At 36.2% G+C, this 19,859-nt stretch overlaps 1 protein-coding gene across 2 annotated transcripts in view; it reads left to right on the forward strand.

The window, feature by feature from the left end:
• The window catches only part of LOC129788714 (hemicentin-2-like), a 169,732-nt gene that overhangs the window by 78,316 nt on the left and 71,557 nt on the right, over positions 1-19,859 (forward strand). Inside the window, exon 1 of one of the 2 annotated variants that reach the window (XM_055825002.1) lies at positions 14,753-15,416. The exons of the other annotated variant lie outside the window; for it this stretch is intronic. Coding sequence (XP_055680977.1) covers positions 15,365-15,416 — 52 coding nt within the window. The 5' untranslated portion in view covers positions 14,753-15,364. Of the gene's footprint in view, positions 1-14,752; positions 15,417-19,859 lie in introns of those variants that run through there. 2 annotated transcript variants of the gene reach the window in all.

Consider the following 19,859-nt stretch of genomic DNA (forward strand, 5'->3'; position numbering starts at 1 on the left):
ATAAAATATCGGGAGAAAGATATGTATATAGCATTACATATATAGCGAATGGATGGGCTCTCAAGAGATGTTTTGTATTTCCTCACCTCCCCACATAATATGAGGTGTGTGTGAAGAGGCATAAGAAGACAGAGATGGGAATTCTTATTAAATGTAAATTAATACAGTGGGAATTGTCTTATAAGTATATTCTTTCCGATGTGCGATTTCTGGCCACAATGAGGTGCTTCCCATGCGGGAAAGTCGCCGTGATCCTCCAGCTGTTCCCACACACAGGCCATGCATCGGCAGGAAAAGGTGGAAGACACCGTCGTCAACTGAGCGTGACGGATTCAACAAGTGGTGGCAAAATTCACTCTCCCCCGAAAATTCATTGCCGCCACACCGCAAGGGACACACTGTTGCGCACATGTGGTGTACATTGAACGCGCGGAGGGTTGTACGTACACCTCAAATGTTCAAATCATTAAATCACCATGACGAGCAGCACCTGTCGCGTGTACTCTCTCAGATTGTACCACCGCGTAGATTGGGGAAAAAATTCACAACTCACGATGCTTTTTTTTCGATGATTTATTGGGTAATGACTTTCTATTGAACCTGACATGGCAGACAAATCATGCAGCAGCCGTTTTCAAAAAAGCTTAATGCATTTTTCTGATTTTTCTCCTATCGCTCGTACCGCATCAAGCGAACTTCAATAAATCAATGTAAATAGCAGGAAAAATCGTCTTGTATGATACAAATCATCGGACGTTTACACTATGGGACTTTTTACTATAAATTCAATGCTTTCTTGGAATTCTTTCTTCAAGTAAAATTCACATAAAATTGTAAAAGAAAGCCGTAAAAGCGTAAGCGTAAATATCGGACGCTAATTGATAGGAAATTGATAAACAGCAGCAACAATTTCCTATAAGTTTCTTTTGAGACGTTGAAAGTTTATGATTTTGTAGTCGTTGGAGACCTATCTTAAGCAGTAAAGATTCTATTCAATTTTTTCTGTTGATTTTAGTCAAATAAAAACGAATTAGGGTTAAAAGTTCGTTCCGAATTTTTTAAGTTCCTTAATTATTTATTTATAAAAAATGTTATGCAAAAAACTGAAACAAAGCTACACTTTCTGACTTGACAAGCTTGTTTAGGCTTAATCTGTTTTACGAATAAAATTTAATTTTTTTTATGTGAATATCCTATAGGTAATTCCTTAATCAATGGTATAAGTCAAGACGAGAAAATTAAATAAATCATTTTTTATTTATATTAATGCATCTAATTATTTTATACTCAATTTAATTTTTTTAAAAATAGAAAAATAAATCATTTCTCAATTTTGTTACATTTAAATAATAATTAAACATGTTTGCAGATCCTTCTGATATGAAATTAATTCTTGTTGTAAAAGTATTTTAGAATTTTTCAGGATAAAAAATGGTAATTTATTTATTAGAAAATATGGAATTCTCAACGTCTTCAACATTTCTTTAGTGACTTAAAAGAAATATGGCCATAAAAGCACAATAAAATGCTATATTGATTAAGTTTTTTTTAAAGAAATTCCTCAATTATTCCAAGAAAATCTTCAGCTGAAAATATAAAAATTAAAATAAAAAATTCAGCATAATTTTGCACTTTGTGGGCTTTGTGGTGTACATTTTTATAGCTTGACTCATTCACATCTTGGTGGGTGATTCATACACTTCCTCGGTTGATTCCTCACACGCGAAAATACCCCACAATTAGCGGTGGGTTGAGGTGAAAAAGAACAAATCTATCTTAAAGGTATAGAATGCAATCCATGGGAATTCTAATCTGGCTCCTCTGTCTCATTTACAAGATAATTAAAAAGACCCAAAGGGCTAGAGAAGGGCCATTTGGATTTAGGCATCTCCACCAGTCTGTGTATTATTTCTTCATTAGACCCATTTGGGTTTCCCCCGCATAACTCCTCATTTCCCCCCGCTGCATGACAATTTGTGCGTGGTGCTGTGGACAAGATGAGGAAGAATTGGTTGGCGCGGACCACACCCCGCGGGGGGCATGGGTTATAAGGACGGGGGGAAGACAAGAGAGGAAAAAAAAGAGAAATTTATATATTGGAATGGCCTAATCACGCCCAGTCATTATCGCTATGGAGCCTCGAGACGATGGTGAAGACAAACGGGCGAAGATGGGAAGAGAACCACCTGTTTGGCCACCATCGGCTAAAGCTTTTCCCCATCAATAAGGCGTGAGGTGGAAGGGGGAGGCAGCATTAGGATGGCATAAATCTCGATATTTCGGATATCAAATGAAATGCTGATTATGTTGAAGAAGAAAATGGCCCCAGCAAAAATTGCTCCATTGGCAGATGTTAATCGGTGGTTGTGGTGGTTCCACTGATGCCCATAAATTTCCATCTCAATATTGAGGAAATCTTTTCTCTCGGACGGGCGAGGATGAGGCGAAAGAAGAAACCTCAACCAGCACGCATCTATTAGGCGATTTGGTATTAAATCTTTTATGTGTGTATATTCCATATTATTCCCCATAATTCCTTGTTATATGTGGTAAAGATTTCTCCTTCTTACCTTTATCCGCACCTCCGGCCCCGCTGCGTCCGTTGCCGCGCTCTTGCGTCTCTCTATAAATAACACAAAAACGTCATTTTAAATATCTTCATTTATATTTAAATTTATATATCTCTCTCCATTGCGTCCGTCTCTCCCCAAAAGAACACCTCAAGAAGTCGTTGTTGTTTTTTTTTTCTTCTTCCTCGTTTTCTCTCTGCATCTTCTTTTCATCATACTTCTTACCTTGTTAATGCATGGAAATTATGAGGAGATACTCAGTTGTAATCTTTGGAAATTTATTCTTCTCTTAAAAATTTATTCAAAAGAACACGGTCTTTGTGTTTTTACGGTGAGTCAGAGTTATTGCGACTTATTGGAGCTTACGGATTTTTGAGAAACAAACCAAACGACCCAGGGAGCTTTTGTGTGTTCTTTTGAGCTTTTACTGGAATCAAAAATTCAACCTATAGGTATTTATATTCACTTTTATATTGATTGTAATTTAAATGAAACTGAAAGAGAAAAACGTTTTACAGTCTGTTCTACAAGGAATTGCAAAATAAAAAATTAAATTTAAGTGTGATGAAAATTCTTCAAGATATTTCCCCATTCCAATAAAAAGGAGGAGAAAAAAAATTGGAGGAAGTAGTACTAAAAAATTGAACTTGTGCAACATTTTTCCTTCAGGAAAATATATTTTATTTTTCCACTATACACAGAAAACGCCCCCCTCGTATAATTTTCAAACTCCCATCTAATTTCAATTCCATATCCCTTGGAGAGATCTTCCTGGTGAGTATTCCCACTCAGCAAAACAAAATTTTCCCGGCAGAACAAAGTCTCTCTTTTTTCCCCAGGAAGAATGTTTCTCATTTCAGAGTCCTATCGCAACTGCTATAAATTTTTTTTCACTTCCATCCTGAGTATTTTTCCCAGGACGGGGGGGGGGTAGACGAGACTTTTCAAATATTAAGACGCAAAGAGGAAATGAAACAAGCATTTACAATTTAGACTCTTTTGTACCGGTAGCCCCCGCCATAACAATATTCAATGTGCCAGAGACAGAGACGCTATATTTTTGTCATTCATCACGAAGAAGATGGAAATAAATTGTGATGGGGTGTACCTATAGTTTGGGTGAAAGATGAAGAAAAGCGAATGGCAATTTTTTGTTGTACGTAAAATGTCTTTGCCTGGAATTCAATTCCGGAACTCTAGTAGAGAGCCCTATTGAATGCGAGTGCAAGAGCTTGTCGCCCATTTATTGGTTAAAAGGGATTAAATTCAAACAACTCGTGCCATCATTTGTCACACTTAAGCTACAAGGTGCTTATCACCATTCATTCCCTTCTCCATATGCCTTCGTACGAATCCTCCAGTCTTGCTTATCCTTCTTTTTCTTCAGGAGGTTGAGAGGGAGGAGCTTCCCCTCCTCACCCATGAAGGGGGTTCTTTTTTGGGATGAAATTAGTCGCGAAATCCTCACCCGCGCCTCGTTTGGAGATGTTAAACTCTGCGTACGAATGGCAAATACAAATTAAATCGTCTGCCATTGTTGACGCTTTTATTCTATTTGGAGCTTTTCATCCATCTCCACTCCATGCCACCACATAGCATACCATCATTGTCCTACAATTCAATCACACTTGATTTAATGGGATGAATTAGGTGGAAATGTTTTAAAGATAAAACAAGCTGAAGAAAGGATTCACCTCTCTTCGGAAAAAAAAGTTGAGAGGTCAGATTTTTTTAATGAAATTTGAGGAAAATCTTTTAAGAACTTTTGCAGATTTGTTTGAATTTTTTTTCCTCAAAAATAAATATGCTTTAATGCAAAAATTACATATTCTATTAACTCCCATAAATCAAGATTAAAATGTGATTCAGAAAACAAATGAAAATTAATTCGTAAAATAAATATTTTCTCAAAGAATATTCTGATAATTTTGAAAAGGAGATTAACCTAATTTGCATGGAAAAAACTCCTCATTCGATGAAATAACCGAGATTCATGTAATCTTTTGGAGAATTAAAAAAAGAAATAAGAATTTGCTAAAAGAACTTTTAATTTTCTAATTTTCTGATTAAAATCATCTGGGAAATTTTGCTCAAAAATGTAAGAAATGACGTCACTATTTGGGATTTCTAATGAAGTATTTTTCTGCTTTATGCAGTAAAAGAGATAAAAACTTTGCCTGCTTTTTCAGCTTAAATTTCAGTGTATAAAGGGAAGTTCTCAGTAATCTTTATATAATTTGTGTTTGAGGTAGCTTCGGATCGCAGTCAGAAATAATACAAGCTTATTTTATGCTAAATAGCGACGTTTCGCTAATAGATTTAATTAGCATCATCAGGCTCTGGGAAGGGGGAGAGAAATTACAAAGATTTCTTTAAGAAAAATTTTTAACAAAATTTTTAAAAATTTAACGGAAAAAACTAAGTAAAAAACTAACTAAGTAATTTTTAAAAATTTTGTTAAAAATTTTTCTTAAAGAAATCTTTGTAATTTCTCTCCCCCTTCCCAGAGCCTGATGATGCTAATTAAATCTATTAGCGAAACGTCGCTATTTAGCATAAAATAAGCTTGTATTATTTCTGACTGCGATCCGAAGCTACCTCAAACACAACATTACACAGTCGTTAAAAAGTTCCCTTTATATAATTTCTTCAATGAGAAGTTGTCTCATACAAAATCAGGTAAAGTCCTTTAATCATTTCTTTGACATTTTTAAATGAATAAAATTGATTAGATTTTGAGTCCAAAAATTGAATTTTCCTTTTCGGATAAATTTTATTTGAGTTAAATGAATTTAATTAATTAAATTCCAAACATTTTTCGATAATTTCCACTAAAGAGTTTTTAAGGGATATTCAACTGCCTTAAAAATAAATCTTTTCAAATTTATATAGATGTTCTTTCCCTTAAGTATGTCTATACCAAACCAACGATACCTAATATACAACGTATGTATGTTACTAAGGATTTAAGTACACAAAACACAAGATAAATGTGCAAGACAAGCGCTATGTGTTAAGTATCGGGTGTCCTAAGACAAAGTTAATTTATTTAAGTACTTATCGATTGCCCCTAATAATGGACCAACAAGAACGTCTCTCTCGTAGAGCTATTCTTGGCATGGCTATACAATCGTATGCAATTCACGTTCAATGTGAGGAATTCACACAGAGTGAGTGTTGGCAGAATCCGCCAGAAAGTGGGTTGAATAAATCATTAAACATCTCCGGAGTTTGACCAAAAAAAAAAGTTGCGGAACCTGCGGAAATTCTGGCGATTCGAAAACCACAAAATGTGTGTGTGCGCGTTTTTTTTACGATGCTTCGTCAACGGTGTGTGCCACATAATGAGGTATCGTGCATAAATTTTCACGTGCAAGAAATTATCTCGCAGTGCAGCCTCTCTTGGGAAATTGGATGTTTTTACTCGCATACAAAATTGCTGTGTCTGTTTTACATGCGGTGGCAGCTGCCAACTAAAAGACTTTTTTCTTCTTTCAACGAACAATGTGGTCAACAAAACATGATGAACAATTTCTCCAAATGTGAAGCATATTTATGTATGCATGTATATAGCATATTTTGAAGACATATTAATACATGGGGCTATCGATTAAAGGGCCAGGATGTTCGTGACATTCGACAATTTCACTTCTTCGATGGCCACTCCCGATGAAAATCACCTTTTCGGCGCACGGACAAAGGATGATTAACGAGATGAGGAAGTACTTCCGGGATTCATCCACAAAATGGGAGGAAGGGGGTGGATTTGCTGTAGAATAGCCTGACGTATACAACCCCCGGGGTGGACTTTATACATTGTGGCGCGTGCTTTCGATGGGCGATAGAGGAGCGATAATTGCGGCAATTTGTGTTGAAAAGTTTTGCGCAATTTTCTCAAATTGATTCCATTTTATGCAAATACAGAGCCAAAAGGAACATTTTCTTGTGTACATATTTGCTTCACAATTCGCATGCACAAAGAGTCACGGCGACGGGGGGGAGGCGGTGTGGTGGAGAGAACCTCTCAATTGCTCGCGAAATGTGTGCTTTTATGAATTAATTGTCCCTAATGATTTCTAATGGTTTGGATACATAGCACTCGACTTTGAAAACTTCTCATTGCGTACACGGGCGGTGTGGGTGGATGAGACTCATTTACGAGGTTTTCCCTATTTATCCGCTTGAGGAGTTTTTGGAAATGTGAGTTGTCTCCTGATGAGCATAAATTTGTAATTTTGAAATTAAGAACATTTTCCTGGAAAAAACATTCAACATTGGATTTTTGGCAAAGCTTTTGAACTTTTGATATTTAGTCAAAACATTCTGAAGAAATGATTCTTTTATTTATCAAAAAAATTTTCTTTTCTTTACAGGTGAGAGGTTCTGAATCTTGCGCAACTGTTAGACAAATTCCTCAAAGATTTCCAAATGGAAATCCAACTATTCCTCGGTGAGTTGGAAAATACTAAATCTGGTAGAAAACGTGCCTGGGTTAGTTCTCTTCAAATGGATATTAAATACCAAAAAGTCACTAAAATCAGCTCAAAAAAAAAGGTTTCAATTTCACCAAAGCAGTGAAGAAGTTTCTTTTCCTTCTTTTTAAGAATATTTCTAAACTTATTGAAGAAGTACAAAATGCAGTATCGATTTTCGAAGCACCTCAAGAGTCACATTACACATTATACTGCAGGCGGGAGATCGATAGAGCTGCCAGTTTTCTACAAAATCCCTTCAATATGTGATTCTCATGTCTAAGTTACGAGCCCCAATAATTCAGTGCCGTCAGTAAAGATGCTGCCTCATCAATTTGGCGTGCGTGATGTTTTTTGTGTGGTGCGCGGATGTCAATGCCACTGCCATTTAGTTTGGTATAAGAAGAAGAACCTGCTGATGGTATACCTTCCTTGTTGAATTCAACTTTTGTTGTTGACTCAAAGATGGGCATATTGTTTCGCCAAGTCTTTTGTCCCCATGTCTTTTCATCTTCTCCATGCCTTTTCTTCGCATCTCTTTGCCCAACAATAAGTGGGCTTCTTTTTTTTTCTTCTTATACCTTCCTTCACCGTGACCATCATCTCAGCTGCTGCACCTTCAATTTCACCTCTTGAGCGCGCGGAGAGTTTTTTTATTCTTTTACTTCGTGTTCTTTTTCCCTACTTGGCGACTGCAAGAATGGCCACTACATATCAAAATGCTGCTTTGGCCATAAAGGAGCCAGCGAAGAAAAAATATATTTCTCCATCGAGCAGCTGCAACGCGCGGACTTTTAAAGGTATAACCTACGTATAAGAAGAAAATGAGATGTTCTCGGGTGGATGATGGAGCAGTGATGCGCGGTCCGTGTGGTACGATGAGGTGGATGAGGTTGCTGGTTTGGAGTTGATTGGGCGCGAAGAGAGCTGACTCCGGGGACGTGTAGGGCGCTGTGTATACGGTGGAGGACCAGCGGCACAAAAGGAGATTCATGATAATGATGCTGAACACGCTTCTCCGATGAAGATGATCTCCGCGAACCTATACGTAATCACGTATATATAGAAGGTGAAGCAGCGTCATATGTTTATGGTTCTCCTCTTTCCCTCATCGTAGTCTTCATTAAATACAAAGATTGTTCTTATCCATCACACCGCTTCAAAGCTGAGGGTCGAACGTACATTTTTTTCTCTCTCTCCCCCGGTTGAAAAGAAAATTTCCATCCTCCCAAGCAGAAATTCGATAATCGACAGAGAATTTATGCTTCTTTAATTTCATTTTCTTATACCTCAACTTGGGTTTATATATCTACATATAATATATAAATATTTTTTATAGCACTTCACACACCTTTGCAAATTTCTTAGAGCTGCGCGCGCATACAGAAATCTCTCAAAAGATGAAGAATGTCTTTGCGGGTTCACTCTCAATTCCGCACCTCATATGCTAAACGTATATAGTCAAAATCGATTAGCACTCATTTGCACATTTTGGTTTGCTACAATAGCTGAAATGTCTTGGGTTTGTGCGGTGTGGCTGGCGCGTATTTGGGATGGAAGGAGAGAAATTTCGGACTGTATGGCGACTCAATTAAGGTCGCCCAACATGCTAATAACAAAGCCAGTGTGTGCGGCGTTATGGTCAGCTAATGAATTTCCACCTCAATTTATTGTCGATACTTTCACGTTAATTGGCGGCAGACACTATGCTGTGGTTTTTGTTCAGGCAGATACACCATGTTCCTGCTCCCTCCCTCCGGGAAACTTTGCGGGGGGCGCACTATTCTCTATACATAAGAGTGAGAAAATCTCATTAGAACTGCCTGCCTAATTGTTTTCCCTCCAAACAGGACAATTGGATTTGTATTTGTGTGAAGGAAGTATTTTGGGATCTCATATTTCTCAACAATTGCCTTTCAATTTCGGACTTTGGAAGCAAAGGCGTGTGCTTTTCATTATATGTACATGTGCATATATAGTACAACTCAACTCAATGCCAGCCAGTCAATCACACTCTGAGCTGCCACACTCTGCAACTTTGAGACTTCAATTGTTTGGCACAAATACATCACAGGGCCTCCCCTTCCCCATCTAGAACGACGCACCCTAAATTGCTCTACATTCCTTTTGAACCCAAGGATGGACAGCTTATTGTTGGTGTGGTACTCGTGACAACCAATTAGGAAAATGAAACGTGTTTGATTGTTGAGAATGGTGCAAATAAGACAATATTGAGTTGTTATTTTGACCTGTATGTATGATGATAAGAAGAAAGCTCCCGTCGAAATATTCATATATAGAACGAGAGCTTTATGGGTATTTTAGTATTTGAGGTATTGGAAATTTACTTAAATTTCCATTTGAATGATATATAGTTTGAAAAGGATATTATTCTCTTAGTTCTGTGAGGAACTTTCAATTAACTTCGATTCAAATTTTGAATCTTTAAATTTTTTTCTTCGTTAAAATAAAAGCATTTGAGTCAGCAAATAAATATTCTTAATTTCTCCAAAAAAATTTATTTTTTAAATTAAAAACCCAACAAAACATTTTCAAGAATTTTCTTCATATTATCCCAATCAATTTGATTGATTACTCAATTTTCTGAAAGCTTTAAGCTTCCTGTTGTGAGCTTTAATTTTTAACACAGTTTCAATAATTCAATTTTCTATTAAAAGACATGAAATATAAAGAAAATCAACGATTTATTTATAAAATAGAAAAAAAAGAACTCCTCAGCCACATTCGCCACGTTTGTAGAAATTAATCACCTTTGGCATTGCAAGACGTCGTACAATTTATTTCTTGGAAATTTCAAAGCTGAACTTTCCATTCAAAGCACATGGAAGTGCCTCAAAGGTTACCTTGGCGGAGCTTTAAACTCGCAATCAGTTATTTATAAGCCTCTTACAGTTTTGAAATCTGAAAATGAAATTTAGATGCGGAGCAGGGAGGGAGACTCAAGTGAGGTGTGCCCAGTTTGGATGGAGAATGACTCACAGGCACAGACCTTATGTTGTCTCCTTCACTTTCATCCAATTTTGAAAGATGACATCCCTAGAGGGCAGGCGGAAGAGAGTGAGAGGGTCCGGAGGAGGTTGACGATTGTGGTCGGAAGCAGAGGAGGAATTGACAATGGGAATTATGCATTTGTTGGTGCTCAACAATGCATGACGAATGCCTTCTGTCGACCACTCTGCCCCGAAGGAGTTTAAAACCACCGTCTTGAGACCCATCATTGTTCTCCGAGAGCGTGCTTATGTTGAGGAAATTGGTAATGTAGGGACCCTACGCACCCCTCCGTATCATACTTCTGGCCCCCAATTGGTTCTCCAAGCTCTCTACACAACAAACTTCAGACTCCACTGCATTTGCTGCTGCTGCTGCAACTACACCGTACTCCACCAGCATAAGAAGTAGCGCATAGGTATTGAGTAGTATAAGACAGGAGAAAGAAACCCCATGGAGAAAATGAAAAGCTGATGGAAGAGAAAAAAAACGACAACTCCGAGACCAGAAGCTCAAAAATCCAAAAGTAAAGGAAGAAAAAAGGTAAGGAGAAGTAATCGAAAAGAGACTTGACTTATGGTCCAAGATATGGGCGAGTGTGGTTGTTTGTTTGAGTCCCTCCACCTCCTTTATATGCTGCCCATCCGCACAAGAGCATAGAGTGAGCACAGTGGTGTGAGCGAGAGGTGAATTTTTAAATTCCATCAACTCGTTTCCAAGCTGTTTCTACACAATTATACGTCTTTAGAGGAGATAATATTATTGTGCCACGGAGGCGAACAATAAAAGCAATTTGAGAAGGTTTCCACTTGCAATTGTATTTGTGTTTTCTTCAACTTGGGATGTTGTCATTAAATTACAGGTTCGCCCCCTCTTTCCGTGGGCCTCCTCTGTGGCCCAAGTTTCAAGTGAATGGTGTGTACGTGTGGCGGTGATGTTGTCTCTCACATCTCGCCAAACCAGGTAAAACTCTTCACGACTTTGGAGCTCGCAACACACACCTATGTCAAGAAATTGTTGATCTGTCTTACCAAGGGGCGAGAAACTTTCTTATTGTATTTCCTTGCTTCTTTTTAAATGGCCAAGCACGTGGTTTGACTGTGAAAGAAACAAATAAGATCAAAAGTTAGTCTTTAGATTTGATTCTATTCTTCTTTCTCTGTTCTACTCTTGGAAAGCTTTCATAACGTCTACCGCTGAATTACATTTGCTTGATCTTTCTAGGTAAACGGCGGAAAGAATAAGTATTGATTAGAATTTAATTTTAATTTTAAATATCTTTAAGACGAAAATAAAACAGAAATTTCTTTAAAATATTGAATAATTTTACTTAAATGATCATTTTATGCATTAGATTAAAAAAAGAATTTAAAAAATCGAATTTATGCTGCAATAAAATTCTCTATTATTTCTTAATTAACACAAAGATCATTTTAAAATTCTTCAAGAGATCTTTTTTTCTTTTTAATTTTGCTGAAAAATTTTTAAAATATTTTTAAAACTTTTCAAGCTTTTCAAGGATTTCTTTTAGCTTTTCTGTTCACAAACAGAAAAAAAAACGTTAAAAAATAAAGATTAGCTAAATACGTAAAAAATATAAAATTTGTTTGTAAATCATATTTAAACCATTAAAACATTTTAATGAAAAACGGAAAAAAAATTCGTCAACCCTTAAAGGGTTAAAGATCTTTCGAAAACCTAATTTCCAAATAAACCAAAGAATTTTATCACATGAAAATCATGCAATTTGCATTACTAAAAATAGCCACGAGGGACTATGTGCTAAGTGGATAAGCGACATAGCTTGTTAGCCCCTTGATTCTCCCAGGTAAAACGCGATGTTGCCGTGCTTTCTTGCAGTATACGGGGACCGCAAGAGTTGCACACCGAGCCGGTTTTTCTTAAGGTATATATGCATTTTTCATCATGTTGAGTGCATCCGAAAAAAAGGTTGACTCCGTGAAAGCCACTTTCTGACCACCTGCCCTTCATTTTGGGTTGTGGAGAATCAACAGAGGAATCATATAAATGTTGGTGCGCGGTATACATGAGGGCTGGGCCTGAAGAGCTGTTTACCTGGAGATTTCTTCAATTTAGGGCTTTTAACTAGATCAAACTGATAAGGTTTCTGTCTCCACCCGGCTGTATGGAGAATAATTTAAACAAAAAACTCATAGGTTGGAACCCTTCCCAATTGGAGGAGTCACAAAAATATCGGATTGTGGTTTTTATTGCAGGTCTCTGCAGACTATACCTCAACAAAATCTTATTCTCCATCTTGTTCCTCGCTGTGTTCCACTTCTCAAATCCCAACTGATACGATACAATGTGCAAAAAGGCAGGTAGCTGAAAATCATGCTCTCTTCACAGCATATGGTCCTCATATAGGCTGTGTGTCTATACAAAGGAAGCGCAAAGGCAACCAAAAATATAATTCCCTCAGTGGTTCCAATTTTTCCGCCTCGCTCAATTTCTCTTTAGGCCCAGCCATCAGGATAAATTACAGATGAAGTGGAAAATTTGAATTTTAAATTATATATATTGATGTATGATCTGCGAGGTAAAGGAGAAAAAAGGTCATGGTATGCTAAATTGGCTTTTGAGAAAAAGCAGATGGCTCTCAGAAGGACTTAAAGCTGCGAGAAGATTTTTTTAAACATATTTTATCAAATACAATTTTACGAAAAAAAATGAAGAAAAATAAAATCTTTCTTCAACATTTTTTCTCGCGCCTTTTCCATTATTATTAGTTTACCCACTTCAGCAATATCCTGCGCACTCCATTATGAGTTTTCATCACTATGGCCCTTTGAGATGGCATTCCAATGCGATGTGCATCAATATTTTTCCTATGACTTTAATTATTTACGACAGAAAACCTATAAAAGATGTTGAGAGAAAAAAAAGGGGAAAGAGAGGCATCGATTTGAGATAAGAGTGAAGACAGATCGTATTACCACACTATGACTTTTCATCGTGTTCCCCTTTGAGCTCTCAGACATCTTCGTCCCATCTCGATGGAAGACAAAAAAATACCCAATAAAATTCCACTCCATATCCATCCTATTCTTGGTCGCTCCTATAACGCGAAGACATTGTGCATTCGAACGAATATCTGTTTACTTTTGAAACCCAACGTCATCAAAATATTGTTTAAAGCAGAGTGGGAGTTTCTTTGGATGGAATATAAGCCAGGAGCCGCTAGCTGGGTAGAGGCAGGAAAATCACATCCCAAATTCAACTCTGTGAGAAGCTGTGTGAGTCTTGAAATCCAGCAAACAATATACCCTCGCGATATGCAGCAGCAACGACTGGCTGCGAGACCACACCGTTGCCATGTTTCTCGACTTTATGCATTCATCCGAGGGGTACGCATACAACATTATGCTGGTAATGCTGGCATATAGCTATGTGAGTCTTCGATGGGCCTCAGTCAGTTTGTTTTTTCTTCACCAATACACAGAATGAGTCTTTTAAAACAACTCTCTGCCTCTTTCTCAATAGCCAAGGTGTGTTTCCAGTGAAACTCTCTGGCTTCAGGCTAGCAATGTTTCATGAAAACTTGCTTGAAAAGTAAAAAAAACAGTCTTGTTTGAAAAAATCGTTCTAATAGGATCTAAGAATCTTATTTGAAAATTCCTTAATTTAGAATCTAAACGAGCTTTTTAAGAGAGCTTTTGTCATGTTTACAAAAAATTTACTTTTGAACCTACGTTGCTATCTTAAAAACTGAAGCAGATATAGGTATCAATCTTCGATCGAAACAATTGGAATAAAAATAATCTTATATGTGCCGGATTAAAAAAGAATAAGAAGTTCATAAAGAAACTTCCATTTTCCACTGGGAACGTCTAAGAAAAGCTGACAAAGATTACTCCAAAAATAAAAAAAACTACGTCATTGGGCCTATAATTCAGTGACCAAGAAACCCTTGAAATCTTTAAATTTTGTATTGAAATTTAAAGATTTCAAGGGTTTCTTGGTCGCTGAATAAGGTCCATTATTATGATATTTTTAGAAAAATCTTTATCAGCTTTTCCCAGCTATTCTGGGATATATCCGTTTAGGATCCTCTTCAGGGTTAACCGTCTTTCAATTATTCCCTGAATGAGAATTTTTCCATATTCTTATCAATGACTAAACTTGTTTATTTAACGAGTTTAAGAATTCAAGCTTAATAAAAGTTTTTCTTTGGCACAATTATAAGTTTTCCACCAAACTACAATAGTTAAATGTTTCCCGGAAAAAAAGAACTTTCTATATAATTTAATTCTCCCTGAAAAGCATCAACTTTTCACATTTCCAAAACTGCCATTTCCATGCAGAGAAGTCAAAAGTTTACCATTCCAAAACGCACTTCTCAATACACCGTAAAATCTACAATATATAGTAGGTAGGTAGTACACCTATCTAAGAAATCATTCACAGCATGAATACAACACATGCCGGAAAGTTTCTGCGAAAGATTGAAAGAGCGGTGAACCTCATTATGTGCTGGAAAGAGGTGGAAAAGACGAGAAGACATTTTGAAAGGTAGATTTTATAGTGGCGTGTATTTAAAAGTTATGTGCAGATGTTTTGTTACACTCCAAACAACCGTCGATTGTTGGGTTGTGTTAGGCATACCACCACACATCCAAACCAAAAAACCACTTCCAACATCGGGAGGTTCAACTGAAAATCGAACTGAAGCCAAACTTTAGTTTATCTTTCGCCTCAGACGGATACACGTGTGTTGATTGTTTCGCATGACGACCCTCCTTTTCATTTGAATCTGACCGTTTTGTTGTTTTGTAAAATCGAAAGGATTCTCACGGAAGGATTTGGAAGTGTTGTGTACTGACCATTTTGGGATTAAGCAGAGAAAAAGAGAATTTATTGGCTTGATGAATGTGTGATTTGTGAGAGATTCTTGGTGCATGTGAGGTGAGAAGCCGTTGGCTGGTTCTTTTCCCGCCAATAGAGAAAAAGGATATAGTGGCTATATATATTGAATATAAATATATCCGTGCGTGCAGTGTTTTGCAACGAATTCTTTTGCGTGTTTATTTTCTTCAAAGAAATCTTCTCTAACAAGAGAGAATGTGAGAGAATGTTGTGCAAAAAAATCAGTGTTGTTGCATGGATTGCCACTGAGGCACAGTAAGAGGACCAAAGAGGAATTATTTTTAAATAGAAAAGAGTCCTGAAAAATATTTTGTAACAAAAAAAGAATAAAAATTGTGAAAGTGCAAGGATAGAAGGATTTTTTGTGTGGTATAGTGCGCCACCTCAATTAACCAAAGGCGCCACGGATTACACGCTGCTATCAAAATGGATTACACTGTGAAATCATTTAATTTCATCACAGCATTTTTGCTTCTCGGTAAGGAATTACTCATTTTCCTCCCCACCGGAAAATGTAACATCATAAAAGTTTCATCCATAAAAGCATGCATTTAATTTAATTGACGTTCCCTGCCCGCTGGCAGATGCTCGCGCTCGCCTCTCAGGGCGAATGGAGTAAAACGAAGAAATTGACTAATGGGCACTTTTGGGGGTACGGGTTGGGGTGTGTGCAGGGTGGGTTGGTTTCCTGAAGGTTTGATTCTAAGTAATATCTCCACCTCCGAGAACACCTGTATGATATCATCCACAATTCTCCGCAGACAAGTCTCTCCGCAACCAAACCACATCGCGCGGACCAATTAACTACCTATAGCTACGTACATATTTTGGTGAATTTTTCGCTTGAATCCCAACACGGCAAACATGCCATTTTTCCCGAAAAACCTTTAGAGCAGCTGCAGCTGCCAACGGAATTCCACATAAAATACAAAACCATACCTTGTTCCACCCAATCGGTATTTGCACACACTTCTGCCACAATCTCATTTTTATTATATTTTCCAACCAGACGAGAGAAGGGGAATAATGTGCATCGACAGCAAATATTCAATGTGAAATTGTATTCCTGTCATGTGATGGGCTACATAATACCTATACATATAATATTCCTGTGGACTATGCAAAATTTGCTGATTTACTAAATCCACTCACAAACCCCCCCCCCACTCTCTTCACTTTACCCATAAATCCCATTCATTCTCGGTGCACGCATTTCGATTGTGAGCACAGCACAGAGTAGATTTCTATCTAGATGCAATTAAGACATGTTGGGGGGTTGAGGCGGACGCACCGTCGATCACCCCACCAGGAAATGCGTGCTAATTTCAACTAAATAGCATCAAGTGTAGGCAAAATTATTTTACTGTGAGTAATCCCATGTGAATTATTGCTTCCAAGAAGTGCTTTTGGGAGTTGATGACCAAACACCATTGAGATGAGACACAATCATGCCGTTGAAATGAAAGGAAAGCCAACATTTGCTCTTCGTATATGGGTATGCCATTATGACTAAATCGGATTTTTGGATGAATCTTTTGCAAAAAGTTATGACATTTAAATTGCAAAGCATTGTCCGGCGTTGATTATGGTTGTGGCAGTGGGAGATGCTCAACAATACGGTTTAAGACAATTTACAGTCATGCAACACTGTCTTTAGCGTCTTAAAGTAAATAATGGTTTCTAATTTCCAATAAAATGTGAGATTTGCTGGATTTTATGGTAGATTTCTCAACTTATTTCTCAGAATTACTCTCAAGCTTTTTTTTCCCTGACCAACTGACTCCATTATTTATTTCTTTAAGGAAATTAAATATTTTTTTGCATGTTTTTCTTTAAAATTGAAAGACATTTTCCTTAAAACTAGAAGAATGTTTGTTTAAGAAAACCTTTAAAAATTACTTTGTTGTAACTACAAACATTAATTTCAAAGAGTAAAGATAATACATTTTCTTAATTTAATGAGCTTTTCAAAAAAAACAACAATTTTAAATTAAATTTTGATTCTGAATTTTAAATTTAATATTTTAAAGTTAATTAAAAGAGACAACGTTACGAAGTTCTAAGCAATGCTTAATTCTAGATTAGAATCTTAACAAAATTTGGCTCAACTTCCAGACCTGTTTTCAAATGTATTAAAATTCTGAAGATACTGAAAATGATTTAATTTTCAATGTCTTCAGTATTCTTCAATATTTTTCTTAAACTTAAACAGCTCTCTAAGGATCTCTTTCGATTTCTTTGTTTTAACACACTCATAGAACAAATTCCCGTTTTATCACCGCAAAGTGATAAATACGGAATTCTCTTATATGAAACACCACTTTTGCAGTGATAAATACGGAATTTTTTCTATGAGTGCAAAACTTGGTTTTAAAAGTTCTTAAAATTTTTACAAAAAAAGAAGAGTCAGCAATAGCCCTCAAAATTACTTTCAAGAAATTTGTTTTTAAATTTTCCTAGTTTTAAAAAGCTTTTAGGACTGCAAAATCAAATTATTCCTACATAATTTATTAAATTACCAACTCAAGATTCAATATTTCTGCTCCTTGAGAGTTATTTAAATAATCTCCAGAATTTGGATAAGTTATGATTCACAGTACGTAGCTTATTTGAAACTTATCTGATTGACACGTTCTGAAATCAAAAACTCCCGCCTATGGCATTAAAACATATCTGTAGGTAATCAAGAAAGCTTACTTGCCAATCATGCCATAAATTTAACAAATAAATCTCTCCCATTCGTATCTCATCAATATGAATCAAAAGCTCTTTAATTAAGCAAAGATCTCAAATCTGTCATACGAACAACTCTGGATATCTTCAAAATCCCATCAGGGAATTGACGATGTGTGTTCAAGACGTAAGTTTTGGCCACAAATGCATTCATCCCCTTCACGTCCCACCCCCTCAAAATTGCGACCCCTTTCGAAGGCAGAATTTGTGAGACGCTGTTGTCCTTATATCCTCTTATCAGAGTAGATTATTTCCGGATGACTTGATTCGAGATTATGTGAACACTGCTCTGATTTACAAGATTCCCGTGCCGTTTGAGCATCCACTTGGTGAGGACGCATTTTGGGTGCACCACCACCACCCTCCTTGAAAGCCCCATGCTGCACAATGGGGAAGGGTGGGATGATGAATTTCAACACTTTGTCTACACATCTCAATGTACAACTTGAAGTTTTCTTGCAGCTCCTTCCCACCCGCTAAATATTAGCAAAGAACTCCACACAAATATTTCTTGTGCAATTCACTGTGTTAGATGGTGAATTTACATTTCTATATATGCCCCACAACATGTTATTTGCATAGCATCCAAGGAGTAGAGTTGAAACTTTAATAGACAACCAACGGAAAATTAATAAAATGCATGAGAATACCTCATTTAAATATTCTTTCAGCACTACTCCGTGGGTTTACCACCAGAAATGAAGAAAGTTTACTTGCTGTGAGAGCTTCGAAAGAACACTAACTTTGAAAATTGCTATGAGAAAATGTATAACGATCAGTATTGAGCTTTTTTTTCTGAGAAAGCTCCGTAGATTTTCTCTTCACACACACAATTTTCAGTGTGGAAAATCTTGCATTTTTTAACTTTTAAAAGCACATAATTAATGCCATAAGAATTTGCTTTGAGATGCAAAATAAAAGTTTTTCTATTAAAAAATTTATTATTCTCAAGTATTTTTTTATTAGCTCCGAACCACATGAATCACACAAGACTAACAAATCATTTAAATTATTTAATTAAATAAGTTATTCCATCGTGGCAAAATACAAATCTCGGAAAGTTAAAGAGTTCTGCATCAATGTGCAAATGATGAGGATGAGGCACGAGTAGAAGTTTGCAACTATTATTCGTAGAATGTTTTAGAATATTTTCTTAGAACTTTGAAAAAAAGCTTAAATCAGTGAAATAATTTTATTGTTAAGTATTTCTTTAAAAAAATAAAATTCAACCTCATGAACTTTCTTCATAATTTGCAACTGTTGAAGCATTTTGTAAGAAAAAATACTTAAAGTTTCTTCTAAAGGAAAATTCAAGAAATAATCATTCATAAACACCTCACACTCCTCAAGAAATGCAAAATAAACAAAAAGATTTTCTCAAACATGAATTTATTATTATTTTTACCAAAAAAAAAAACGACCACAATGACAACACTAATACAAATGTTATTTACATATGTATATTATGTAGCACCATCCCTCACGTTTTTAAGTTAAAAAACCCATGTTATTTAACATTTTATCTCTCACTCTCATTCTCCACTCCATTCAGTTGGATGTATCTCATGAATATTTTATTAGTTAATTTCAGAACTAGCTGTACGTGAAGGTATTTTCAGTTTGAGCTTTCGTATGCAATGTATATGGAGGATTTACTTGCTGTTGGGGGTATTGTTTAGTAAATAACTAAACTATCATGTCACACACATATCAATTCAATTATCGTTGATATTATCACGTTTTGTGTCTACACACGAACTTATTTGTTGACCACTTGATTACGTATTTGATATGGAAGTTGCATGCACGATTTCGTTAAATGACATGGGAGGTATACACGAAATGGGCATATATAGTTATTTTAAAAGTAAATCAATTAGTGAAATTATATCCTCTTCTGCACACATTGTAGCCTTTTTGTGTTGAATTAAAAGTCTATTGATTTTTTACTGTATGTTTTATGCTTTACTACTTTGTCATATGATCTGATTACACCATAGATAAGCATATTTAAGCATAAATGAAGGCTTTAATGAAGAAGCCTCTCACTTTTGTTATAAATCAAGATAATAATAATAATTCAAAGTAAAAGTCATGAAATAATAAATCTGAATAACATAAGCTTTCATGCATATATAGTTTCCGTCATATGTTCCCATATAAAGCATCTTTAAAATTTATATTTTAA

This window comes from Lutzomyia longipalpis, chromosome 2 (genome assembly GCF_024334085.1).
Source record: "Lutzomyia longipalpis isolate SR_M1_2022 chromosome 2, ASM2433408v1".
NCBI classification, from domain to species: domain Eukaryota; kingdom Metazoa; phylum Arthropoda; class Insecta; order Diptera; family Psychodidae; genus Lutzomyia; species Lutzomyia longipalpis.